The 13434-nt window shown below is 44.2% G+C and overlaps 1 protein-coding gene across 1 annotated transcript; it reads right to left on the reverse strand.

Annotated features, from left to right (window-relative positions):
* Nucleotides 1-714: 714 nt before the first annotated feature.
* Nucleotides 715-10956, reverse strand: LOC119394249 (uncharacterized). The gene is made up of 3 exons (XM_037661537.2): nucleotides 10896-10956; nucleotides 5240-5511; nucleotides 715-1027 (listed from the first exon to the last, which is right to left on the reverse strand). The coding sequence occupies exons 1-3, from the start codon at nucleotides 10933-10935 to the stop codon at nucleotides 719-721; spliced, it is 621 nt and encodes a 206-aa protein (XP_037517465.1). The 5' UTR covers nucleotides 10936-10956; the 3' UTR covers nucleotides 715-718.
* Between the last annotated feature and the right edge of the window lie 2478 nt (nucleotides 10957-13434).

The following is a 13434-nucleotide window of genomic DNA, read 5'->3' on the forward strand; positions in this document are numbered from 1 at the left end:
TCGATGGCGCTATCAAGTTGGCGGCCACAAACTGCACCTAGTATAACGCCCTTTGTGTGATATGCGTGGTGGTTCCTTTACATCACAGTGGAACATCAGGAACCTCCAAGCCATACAGTATATTATCGCCAAATGAGACTTCGAAGAAATTGCTTTCCTGCTGCATCAGAACTTCTTCTGGGCCTAGTTGGTTCACGCATAAAACAGTAACCAATAACAGCGGAGACACAGGAAATATGTAGCTAACTTCCTGTGTTTTTCTTGCATCTATTTTTATTTGCTTTCCTATCTTCTTCCTCTTTCTCTCCTCCTCCTATCTTCCTTTCTTCTATCGCTTATCTCAACCCGAAGGAGTGGGCAGGCGTTGTGCCCCTCTAGGTTGCAATTGTCAGCCTGCTGACTCCGTATTTTCATTCTGTGCCCTTGTGTACCCGCATATCATATATCAAATCTTAAAACAGTTAATGCTACAGGGTAATGCTTTAAGTTCGTGTACATCACTGGGCTCAAAAAATGTGCGAGCTGTGTGATCGTAAGGTATATCGCTACCTTTTCTTAGCTCTGGAAAACGTCGTGATGTTCAGATGACGACACTTAACGCATCTTCGTGCATCAACCGTATATAGCGCACTGTATTCAGTAAAAAAAAGAAGACGTTTGCAGAGCATGTGATCACTTTATTTTATTGTCGGATTCTGTTCTGTCTACGGTAGCCACACTAGCAGCAGGGCCAGAGGACCTTGCCGGCGCTCTCGGAGATAGCCCAGGACAGCGACCTCTCGATGCTGACGGCCAGAATGTCGCGGACCACCTCGTAATATCCCCAGCGCAGTTTCTGAGTGTCGGGGTTTTCATCCAGGCCAGTGAATGTGGTGGTGAAGTTTCCAAGCTTGGGGAAGGCGCGAGCCTTGGGCCCCTTCCAGGCACCGGCGGACACGTACAGGCGGCCGTGCACCTCCGGGAATGTGGTGTCGGCGGTGACGGTCGTGCTATTCCGGTCGTACTTGAGCTGGCTCTTCACTTGCACCTGAAAGGTGTAACCATGTGCTGTTAACAAGCTTTAGCTCGCGATCTCCTAGATGAATATGCTGGAAGAAAGGAATCGTACTGTTTTCTCGGCAACAACTAGGTACATTCACTAACTGTCACGAACGTTGTTGCCGTTAAAGGAAGTTAAGCTCCACTACCGCATACCTGATAATCATATCGTGGTTTTGGAACGTAAAGCCCCAGACATAATAATATTATTATTATTATTATTATTATTACTATTATTATTATTATTATTATTATTATTATTATTATTATTATTATTATTATTATTATTATTATTATTATTATTATTATTATTATAGTGCCGTGTAACGTACACATATTCTACCAAAATGCTCGGGGTCTGCGTACCAAGACACTCGAGTTTTTCTCTAACGTTCTTTCGTCTTCTTTTCCTATTATCGCTATTTCTGAAACCTGGCTCGGCACTGAAATTCCCTCATCGGACTTTTTTCCCCCGACCTACACCACCTTCCGCCGTGACCGAGATTTCAGTGAAACCAAACAGAAAGGCGGTGGCGTGCTGATTGCCATTGACAATTCACTGAAATCCGTTAGACCGAAGGACCTAGAAACTATCGAAGAATCGATCTGGCTAGAAATCAACTTTGAGCGCCGTGATAAATAGTTGATTGGATGCTTCTATTTACCGCCCAGCATTTCCCCTGCCTCGTTTCACGATGTCATGTCTTCTATTGAACTTGTGATATCTTCTCATAGTGGGCACATAATTATTGTTCTTGGGGATTTCAATGCACCTGGAATTGACTGGAGCACGCTTACCTTTTCTCATTACAATCATTTCACAGAGAAAAAGTGCAGCCTGCTCTTGGACTTTCTGGCGTTTAATTCCCTAGTGCAACATAATTCAGTCGTCAATTCCAGTGGCAACGTCTTAGACCTGTGTGTGTCAAACGATCAACCCCTTGAAGTTTCCCGCTCCAACATCTCTCTTGTACGTCCGGACAAATTCCATTCACCACTTAACGTAAGATTATCTGCATCAGCCGAAACAACGAGCTACAGCAGTTACGTAAACAAATCTCCAAGATTTGCGTTCAAGCGAGGTGATTACACGGCCTCTATCATCACTTGTCCACCGTATAGTGGTCACAGGTTACTGACAAACCTAATGTTGATGACCAGGTTGATCGGTTTACGGAGCTTGTACTGAGCAGCATGCTTAATTTTATTCCCCAGTATACACCTAAACAACGTAAATATCCCCACTGGTTCTCATCTGAACTTATGAGTGCACTGAAGCATAAAGATCACGCACACAGGAAATCTAAATGTTCTCCATCCAGCGAGTGGAAGGAAGAGTTCAGCTTTTTTCGAACTCTCTCTAAACGCCTATATAAACGGGATCATAGTTCGTACATTGAATTCTTAGAAAAAAGCGCCTCTGACAGGCCGGCTGAGTTTTGGAAGTATGTACGTAAACGGTCTAGCAAAAGCGGAGAGTCCTTCAGACTACAGGACTCAAATGGGGTAGAAGTGCATGCCGTCGCTGACTGTTTTGCCACGCATTTCTCATCCGTTTATAAGGCCTCCGACTCCAGCACTGATATCAGACAACAGCCCAAGGCAGTTAGCTCATCCAGTGCTTTGTCGCTGGATGAAAATCTTATCAGCGAATGCATTAAGCGCTTAAAACCATCCTTATCATGTGGCCCAGATGGCATCCCCTCCGCCATACTAAAAGCATATGGTACTATATTTGTTCCAGTACTGACTACGATATTTAATAACTGCCTGGACACTTCCACATTTCCTAGCATGTGGAAAACTGCTCGTGTTTTCCCAGTATTTAAGTCGGGCTCTAAGACAGATGTTTCTAATTATCGCCCGATTTCTCTACTATGTGCCACATCAAAGATCTTCGAACTGGCTCTTCGCAAAATATTGTCTTTTAGTGTGAAAAACTCATTGATTCCAAATCAACATGGTTTTCTTGCTGGCCGCTCAACTACCACAAATCTTGCTAGTTTCATGACGCAGATCTCCACACCTATTTCTCAGAGAGGACAGGTTGACGTAATCTACTGTGACCTGAGCAAGGCTTTTGACGTTGTCAGCCACACACTGATTATGGTTAAACTTGCGAACTTTGACGTTGACTTGTCGATTGTGAATCTCTTGCGCAGCTATCTGCTCAATAGATCTTGTTATGTTGCCGTAAATGGCCAAACCTCTTCTTTGTATAAAGTGACTAGTGGGGTCCCTCAAGGGTCGGTATTAGGCCCACTCCTATTTTTAATTTACGTTAATGATGTTTCTTTTGCCATTCGTAATTCTTCTTTCCTCTTGTATGCCGATGACATCAAGATATTTAAGGAAATTCATTCAGTTAACGACTGTCGCTTGCTGCATTCAGATTTGTGTTCTTTTTCCGAATGGTGCAACGGCAATAACCTTTCTCTAAATACCTCAAAGACAAAATTCATGTCTATCACTCGCAAAACATCTAGCGTGTCATTTCAATACTTTGTCAATTCTGTGCCGTTATGCAAGGTTTATGAAATCAGTGATCTTGGTGTTGTTGTTGACAGCGCGTTAAACTTTTCTTCTCACGTTAAGCGTGCTGCTATGCGGGGCCTTCGTTCTCTCGGATGTGTTTGTAGAATATCTCGAGAATTCAGGTCTCCCATGGCCCTACACAAATTGTACACGGCAATATGTCTTCCGCAACTTGAGTATGCGTCCGTGATATGGAATGGCATTGCTCAATCCAGCGGTAACACCATTGAACGAGTCCAGAAAAAATTCCTCAGCATATATAACCATCGCTTTGCCAAAAATGACTCTGGATCTCGTTCAAATACTGCTGAATCATTATCACCGCCATCACTTCACTGCCGACGAAATCGTTCTGATCTCTTATTTCTCTACAAGCTAGTCCACGGTATCATATCCTGCCCTGTACTTCTCAATTGTGTTAATTTTCGAATTCCGCGTAAGTTAACCAGAGAGAACAGACCGTTTCATGTACCCGCCTGCTTCTTCCAACACTCTACCGTTCACAGAACACAAAGTCTTTATAATATTAATTTTCTTGATCTTGACGTTTTTCATAGTCCACAATCATTGTTTTTATCCGAGCTTTGCACTGTTTTGACATAGTATGGCACAATGTACAAAGTCTTCCCTTCTCCGTCTTTCCGCATAGTTGTATATGTGCAATCTAATTTTTTATTCCCCTTCAATATTTCTCATATTGTCTTATTTTACTCCTCCCCTTTTGTGTTCATTTCTCTTTGTCTACGTGTTTTTGCTCTTTTTATTTCTGAAGACTGTCTGTATTGTATTGTTTATTTTTATTGATTTTTTTTTTTTGCGTGCGCCTGCACAAAGACCTCACGGTTGTTCCTGGGCACGTTAAATAAATGATTGATTGATTGATTGATTGATTGATTGATTGATTGATTGATTGATTGATTGATTGATTGATTGATTGATTGATTGATTGATTGATTGATTGATTGATTGATTGATTGATTGATTGATTGATTGATTGATTGATTAACTGCATCCTACTTCATTACTGCTGTAAATATTGGGCACCGGCGTAGTTGCAGATGCATTGCCTTTTAACAGTATTGTTCTTTTGTTCTGATTTCGACATGAGCGCTGAAGAAACACGAATCTCTATAAGGCGGTATGCTCAGACGAAGCGCCGCGAGATGTCACTGCCGTCGTCCGGTATTCGCTCAACAAGAGCTTGCGGAAGGCGCACCCATATTTCAGAAGACCTACGTTTCAACTTGGATGGAGTTGTTAACTGGTCAACGGTTGGTTTAAGCAGCAGATGTTTAGAATATGTGTAGAAAAAAAGTATTCAAGAGTTTCATAGAAACGGAGTCATTATGGGCCTACATAGCAGTACATCGTAAAAGAAGAGGCATTCATCATGGAAGGAAAAATAAATAAATTAGAGACAAGGTGATGGAGTGCAATGCATGAAACGACGGTGAATATAAAACAACAGGTTAAATGGTTAGTGGCCAACGCCCCATTTTATGGATGCCAATAAACATCATGACCATCAACCCGCCATTACGCAAACGCCATCATGTATACGGACACACACCAGACACACGTTAAGGCTCTCTGTGACACTGTGTATGACCCTGAACCATGCATTTGATCGAGCACTCCGAAAGTGGCAAACAACGAGTCCCTATACCTTGATTTCTCCGTAAGTGACATTACAACCGACGTAGACGCGGTACGGGAACAGCCGGTTGTAGGAAGAGCAGTCTCCCGAGCGCTGGATGGTGCCCAGACCGGTAATGGTCGAGGGCTGGAACTTGACGCTCACGACGTGCGGGTGGTCCCTGATGTGGAAGCTGAAGCCGCGCGTTGTCAGGGGGTCGATCTTCTCGGCGGGAAGCTCTTCCTTCAGTATCTTGTCGACGTATGCATTGAGGTCCTCCGTGGACTGCTGTTGGCTGAGGCCTGCAATGCCAATCAATCCCAGTTAGTATACCAGTTACGAACACCTTGCCTGGCTTCCGCAGAACTGGAGTGTTATGTTCGGTGTCCTTCTGCTTCGAATTACGATTGCTCGCACTGCTTGCCTTCTGGTTAGAGCAGATAGTAGAGCGAGCGCCCAGGAATGATGTTGCGGACCAGGACGAATTTTTCGTCAACTAGGAAGCTTCTTCCGAAAACTCTTGGCCGATTTAAATAAATCGTACCTTGGTGGTACCGACAAATGGATGAAAATTTTTCACTTTCACGAATTTTACACATCCTTCCGGTCTTTTTATACGAACCACTAGCCGTAGCCTTAGGACTGCTCACACAGGGCCACTCTTGACCTTGCACCATAAAAGCACCATGTACCATTATAACGATCATCATCATCGTCATCAGTTTCGCTTCAAAATCCAAGATACAGGGAAGCGTGAATATGGTAGCGCGTAACGAGACCATAACGAGTAATATACTGACTGCTGAATCGGTGGTAGTACGGACTGTCCTTGGAAAGCTGATATGATTTTGAACCGGAACATATTTACTTATATTCAGTTAATGTTCTCATATGAGGAACACCGATGAGTATTGTCTACGAGTAATAACTGCGCATGTGTCTGTTAATTTCTGCTTGGCTGCATGGACGCAGTGTATGCAGCACCTGCTGTGTGTAAATGTTGCACAAAGCGCTAATATCATTTATAGCGTGCAAGGCACTGCCAGTGTCATGAGGACAAAAAAACACGTGGTATTAAAATTCCCCACACGACAAATATTTACGCACACATTCCGTATAGTCGGCCATTCCTTCTTCATTTTTCTTTGTTCTCTCTGTTTTATCCGCTTCTTAACGACTCATCTGTTTGTACTGCTAGAATCACGTTGATAAACTTATATGGAATAATATAGAAGTATTTATTCGTAAAACTGCAAGTTGTTTCATTTATTTATGACTATCTGATATGTCTAGAAATACGCTGTGCTTATTTCGTAGGTTTTATACGTTAAAAATATTCAGTGTATTGCTATAGGTTCGCGAACGCATAATATCAGCACAAGTCGTTTGGCTCCGAAATTTAAGTGGCTTAGCTATGCGGAATAGTGTGTTCATAAATACTGTTTTTATCAGCACAAATCTCCATGCTGTACTCGCAGGCCGCCGCACCACATAGAACGGTACCTTGCTATCACGCTTATTTCATATATCAAGTTCGTTTAGTTTATGCGTTTGCAGCTCCTTAGGCAAGAACAACGTGCAATATTTTGGCACTTAGCAAATTTGTTTCAGGATATGCGCAGTATTGCGAAGATAACTGGTACAAGCGCGTAGGCATACTACATAGCTTTCATCAAAATGAATTCAAAAGCTCCTCAGCGACAGTTATCGTGCAGTTAGTAAAAGTGGTGATCTGTCTGCATGAATTGAGTTTCCTTATAACCAGGAACAAAAAGTAAGCAAACGCAAATATATTTGTGAACTATTTTTCAAAGAACTGCTTGCAATGGCTTTTGCAGATCTGGGTCCATGTCCACAAAAACATCATAGACCAGAATTGTTCGTTAGTTGACATTTCAGCCAATCCCGATGCTTACGCATAAAATTATCGAATCCCGCTCGTCAATGCGAAAAAGCACTACGAACACAAGGCTGCTTGAATTCATGCCCAGTTTTAGTAGTTCCGACTGTTTGTTTAATGCTTTTTTCGGGCCTATACGACGACGGGAAGGCGAAAAACCATCCTTATGAACGCCTATTTCCTTGTTAGGCTATTGCTCGTGAATTCCATTTCACTAATGTACCAGGGATAAATGTCTACGTGTTTTAAATTACAAAGTGGTCGAGGAAAAGCCCCCATTAGCCAGGTGAAGTTAGATTCACGTCATATGGACGTATATGCTAATTTCTCGCCTGATCGTAATGCTTCTTCAAACTATACTGTAACGGGAAGACATTAATGGGATCAAGGAGACTTTAGCTTGCTTAGCCCATATAAACAAGATTGTGTGAGTGCTCAGTTTAAAGGCTTTCTCTTCTATAATAAAATACGCAGTGCAGCAAAGGCGGAGCATCTACTTTCAGCAACCCTCGTTATTTAAAGTACTTTAAAATGAATGTAACTAAATAAGTTCTATTTGTGAGAAAGTAACTTGGTCGGAAGGAACTCACTCGCGAATTAGGCCACATTCTTTTGAATACAAAAGTGTTTTATGCCGGCGTCCACCAAGGCTTCACTGATGCATGTTCCTCACGGATGATACGTTGGTAAAATGTAAGCTAACGAATGACAAAGAAAAAGATCCACCGCCGGGACTCGAACCCACGACCTCTCGATCTTCGACGATAGGTGTCGGCGCTCTACCGACTAGGCTACCGACGCAAATGCACGAGGTTTCACAAACGCGCCTTATATATCTCACACATTCTCTCTCGCAAGGTGCTCTTGGCTGACGAAGCGGTGCGGTGCCGCCGTCTGGGAGCAGTGAAGTACAGTGTCATGGCACTCACGAGCGCTGATAGGGAGCGATTCGGTGACGACGCATTTAGGGCGTCTCGGTGCCAGCGAGGAAAGCTGGTCGCGATATCATTGAGGAGTCTTAGCATTTCGTTTCGTGTAAGCGTGTGACGGCTCGCTGTCGGAGTAGTGCAGCTTCCACATGCACCAACGGTGTTTCTCTGCCGCGTAATGCTTCGAGTGCAATAGCACCGACTTATAAAACTGCTGCAATAAGCACCGCAGCAAGGCAACGTTGTCGAAGGGCGAATGTCGCGCCTCTGTGGCGCGAGAAAGATGCCAGCGGGAAGTTTCGCTTTCGCGCGATCACGGCTCAAGCTACGAACCTCTGCCTCCCGTGTTGCTGAAGCGCAGTGTGGTAATGTATGCATGAGCACAGGCGTAGGTTACCGTATTACTCGGGAGCACACACCTTGCCGTTTCTCTCAAGTGGCGACGCTTTGAAGGAGTGCATATTGAGTACTAGTGTTCATTATGTGCTTGTCGATGCATCTTTGCGCGGGATTCAGGATATGCTACGTCCAGGTCCAGGTGCTGGTACTGTCGCATTCGTCTTACCCAGATAACCATACTTTTGCAAAAGCTCGGAAAAAGCGTCTTTCAAACATCATCGCTGAAGCTCGTCAGCAACTGGATATCAATAGGCTCGAGCAAGCATGTTTTTTTTTTATGTTTGAACGCTACTACAGCAACATAACTGAATCGGAGAAGAATGACGCTTTGCTTTTCCTCTTACATAAAACTGTAGAGAACACCGTACAGTCTAATTGACTGATGTTCGCAAGGGGCTAGGGAACTAAAGTCTGACGCTTAGTCTAAAAAAAAAGACATATAGAAGGCGGAATAGCGCGTAAGAACGATCCCCAGTCAATCTTAGTGGCACACATATGTTATTAGTGAATGTGAGTAGCCAATTACAAAAGCCTCTTCTTAACGAAAAACTTAAATTTGGCCATGGTACCAATATTCCCCATTCACTCTGCGAGCAGTAGCGGTTTATAATAACAGGGCATCAAGTAATAACTGATATCCATATATACCAGTGTGCTGCCATACTACACTGACACTGATGTAATAACGCATGTTAGCAAACGAAACAGTACAAACAGTTGTTGCCGTCGAAAAGGTTCGCGAACTACGCCCTTATATGAGTCACGTTATCATCGGTTATTCAAAAGTTGTATGCTGTGCATGCCACCGCGCATATAGCGTAAAGCTTTCAATACATTCATTAAAAAAGCGACGCCCGCGGCGCAAATGGCGGATTTCGTGCTTGCGGTCAGAGTGTGTTGCGTAACGTTCGATGTCGCGATCTCCATTTATATTGAAGGTTCGAAGGCAATCTTGTCCTTAGGCCCAAGCTTTCCCGTGTTGTTCGTCACTGACTGTTTGGCTTCGCATTCTGAGCTGAGAATGTATACTCAAGGATACAGTTTTGTTGCGCAATCCTCTCTTTCGGCCAGGCGTGATTGACGGGAAAAAAAAAGCTGGTATCATGTCGGCATTGCCGCAACATCGGCGCGCAAAGCTACAACAGTCGCGTCACTCCATGGAAGCGTCTTACAGCCTGCGCATTTCCGCCTCAAAATACAAAACCGGTGGCCCGGATGACAAATTCTGAGACGAGGATGTCGAAAGAAGATTGTGGAAAAAAAAAGAAATGACCGCAAAATGACATTGCTTGACTGTACTACTACATGCAAACTGTAAATTAATATGTGCATTAGATACGCGAGGGCAAAAAGATGCTTGGATATTAGTGATTTATTCCTTTCGGTCACGGCGCCTCTTTCTGTAGACCCATTTTTGTAGGTAGCGCTAAACTTTACTGAGGACAAGCACAGGATGGACAAACAAAGGACACCTTACTAAAGACAGGTTCGGACCTGTCATTAGTAAAGTTTCACGCTACCTACAAAGATGGATCATTACAACTAGCCCGATCAAATTATCTTAAGTTACATATCTGTAGGCGCTGCTTGTGAGCATTTCCGGAAACGTAGCTGTGGAGTGGAAGTGTATCGTTATGCTAACCTGAAGCAGTATGATACTGTTGAGCACCGAAAAGCATTGTATTTTTAATAGATGAACTGTCAGGTTTGATAAGTTTGACGTGTTATACAGCATCACTGCTATATTAACGGGTCCGTCATCAAATATCCGCCAAATCAGTAATAACCAGGGCCGTAGGTGCCAAACAAATCTTTCAGTTCACCTCACGACCGTAATGTATCATGCCTAAAAGGTCGGTATTTGCAATTATTCATATTTCGATTATGAATACTGACGTAATTTGGCGTAACTATTAAGGTAGGAACTCGAAAAGCTTCCTACCAAGTTTAAAATGTTTTTTTTTCTAATAAAAGTTACAGTTATGGTAGTCCTAAGAATGAGCTTTTCTAATAAAAGTTAGAGTTATGGTAGTCGTAAGAATGAGCTATAAAGATTCGTGACTGAACGGCTAATACAACTCCTATTTATAATTTCCCATCGTCTAATGCGCCCTATATATTTTGCGCGCAAACATGTTTTGCGTAGCCCATATAACATTTGAAATATCAGTGAGAGTTTATGGACATGCCATGCGTATATAGTTGCACTTCCGAACATAGTAGCGGACGTTAGCCCACTTTGTAGCCGAATTTACGGAGCGTTAACCACCTGTTAGAGGCCTTCTAGCCTCTGGTGAGGTTGTGAGCGCTATTCTGGAACGATGCCTAACGTAGCGGGGCTGCTTTTATGACCATTCGGCCGCAATGCAGAAGCCGTTATGTTAACCAAGCGACGTCCGTTTCCTCTACTGGCGGCGAACGAGACTGCGTTTCCATGAGGCACAAAAAACAAACTTACCTGCCAAGAGCAGAAGCGTGGTCGTGAAGAGAATCATCATTCTGCAAGATAAAACGACGCTTCAGTGATGTGGCACGTTTTTGCGAAAGTAAATAAGAACTTGTATATTTCAGCAAGCAGGTAGCTTAACCGGTTGTGAACGTCTACTAAAGGGCTCGGAAAATAAATTTTCATGATGACTATTTTTAGAATATTTGCGGCTAAGGGCGTACGGCCTACCGCGCAGGAGGCCACCGAGCATGAAAAAAAAGGTATACATAAATTGAAGTCGGTGCCATCGTGTTGGTTAGCCTTACCTCATCGCACTGCCAGCCGGTTTGGATGTGCGGATGAAGCTGTCGCGAAGCGACTGCTTAATTAATGCGGGCACCACGTCACCCAGCTCTTAACCGTACCGGGGTTTATTTTTTCTGTACGGAGCAGCATGTATTCGTATCAGGATGCGCTTTCTCGACTACAAATGGTCTATTTTGAATGAAGTATCATATTGGGGTAGTAATAAACACACCCGCCACGATATCTCGGCATGTAGAGTGGCGCGCTGCTAAGCTTGAGGACGTGGGTTCGGTTCCCGGCCACGGTGGCCGTATCTCGATGGGGGCGAAACGCAGGAACACCCGTGTACTTATATTTAGGTGCAGGCTAAGGAACCACAGGTGTTCGAGATTAAACTGGAGTCCCCCACTACGTCATGCGTCATCATCATATCGTCGTTTCGACGCGTAAAATCCCAGCAGCTATTATAGTGAAACGTGCTAGCGAAGATTCGACAAACCTCGTTCTCCTCTTGGTCGAATCTCCGCCAGCACGTTTAATATTATCTTGTTCACACTTGCATTCGAGGGCTGTTTCGGGTAATCTCTAGGAGCAAGAAGTTTCCAGGGCACAGATTATATCTGAGACGTCATTTCGTCCCCAGCTGCAACTAACGGTGGTGCCATTGCCAATCTGGCATTTCGACACGTTACAACGTATTCCCTGCTATAGAAAGTAGAAAGGGGTAGTGAATGAGCACCGCTCTAGAAAAGATGTCGTATTTGCGACTTACCTTAGTGGTGTGCTAATGCGCCTTCGGGAAAGTGGCGAAGTGTCGCGTCTACTCGGGCGGCTCCCTTATAAGTCAAAGTCGAACCGTCATGTGGTCTCTCTATCAGCTCATCGGAAAATAAAAGTATAGCATCCTGTTGGAGTCCAGATATAGAATATGAGCTGTTTGCGCCCCGTCGATTGTTTATCGGCGTTCAATAGATAAACGTCGCGCCACGGCTGTCAGCGAAGAAAGGAAATATGCTCCTCTAAGCGATAAAACGCCGACTACACGAGAAGCGCCGTGATTGTACATTGTGTCGAGCTGATAACCGTGTTTGTGGTGCGAAGTTGAGTCAGTGAATACCTGAGAATCACAGTTGGCTGGGCTCGAGTAATCGTGCCCTTTTAGCAAAATAGTCATGTCGAACAAAATGTGCAATAGATAGGAAAGCACATGATTCTTACGGTTTCGCTACGCGGACATCATAGCTATCAACAAGTATAGCAAGTATACCAAGAGGTTAAAGAAGAGTGGTAAGTTGTTGCGTCACAAAAACTCGGTCACTTACGAAACTGTCACCAGAATATTGTTAGTGGCAAAACAAGGCCGGCTTGTGTAAAGTAAAGTAAAGTTGCGAGCAGAGAACGTGCGTTTATTTTACAATGCTTCGATGCTCACTATAGGTGTTATCCATGTCGTGTTATGACCTGAGTGAACGAATACGAAGCACGATAAATTCTCGTGGCCAGCGAACGATACGAATAGTCCTGAATTTTGACCCATTATCGGAAAGACAACATGCCACCCCTCGTTGACTTTCATAAGTGCAAGGCACGCAAAATTGTTATGGCAAGCGTGGGTTATGAAAGATCTAAAATTTCGCGCCGAGGCTACGTTATACAGACACTCGTTCCTCCCGTGCCTCTCCTTTTTTTTTATCCGTTGCTTTTTTCATCGCTCTTCTTTCCATCTCTCTTTCCTCTTCCCTCTTGCGTAAGGTAGCAGACAAAATAGCGAGTTTTAGTATAGCGGGAAACGCTTACGTTAGCGTTAGCGTGCGTCTCAACGCTAACGCTAAAACGGAACGCGCTGCGTGTCAACTGGTGGTCTTTTAGTACAGCGGAAGGCATTAGAGCACTGCGCGGGCTCGGGCCTACCCGGAAACCCGCGCCCGGCCCGGCCCGTGGGCCGGGCCGGGCCCGGGTAAAGTAGTTTTCACGGCGGGCCCGGGCCGGGCTCGGGCCTGAAGCTCCGGGCTTAGGGCCGGGTCCGGGTATGAGGTGGCGGGCTCGAGTCGGGCCGGCTTGGACTTTGTTGGGTTCTTAAATGGACACCGTAGTGAAGCACTGAATTGGTTTAGACTGATAAAGTGAAGTCTAAAAACTCGAATGTCATTCATTTGACCATCATAAGTTTATTATCAGACGAGAAAATCGAGGTCAAAAATCCATTTTTTAAATTTCGCGCCGAAATCTCCGAGCGTGACGCCACAGATTTTAAACTGTATTT

Source organism: Rhipicephalus sanguineus, chromosome 5 (genome assembly GCF_013339695.2).
Source record: "Rhipicephalus sanguineus isolate Rsan-2018 chromosome 5, BIME_Rsan_1.4, whole genome shotgun sequence".
Taxonomy (NCBI): domain Eukaryota; kingdom Metazoa; phylum Arthropoda; class Arachnida; order Ixodida; family Ixodidae; genus Rhipicephalus; species Rhipicephalus sanguineus.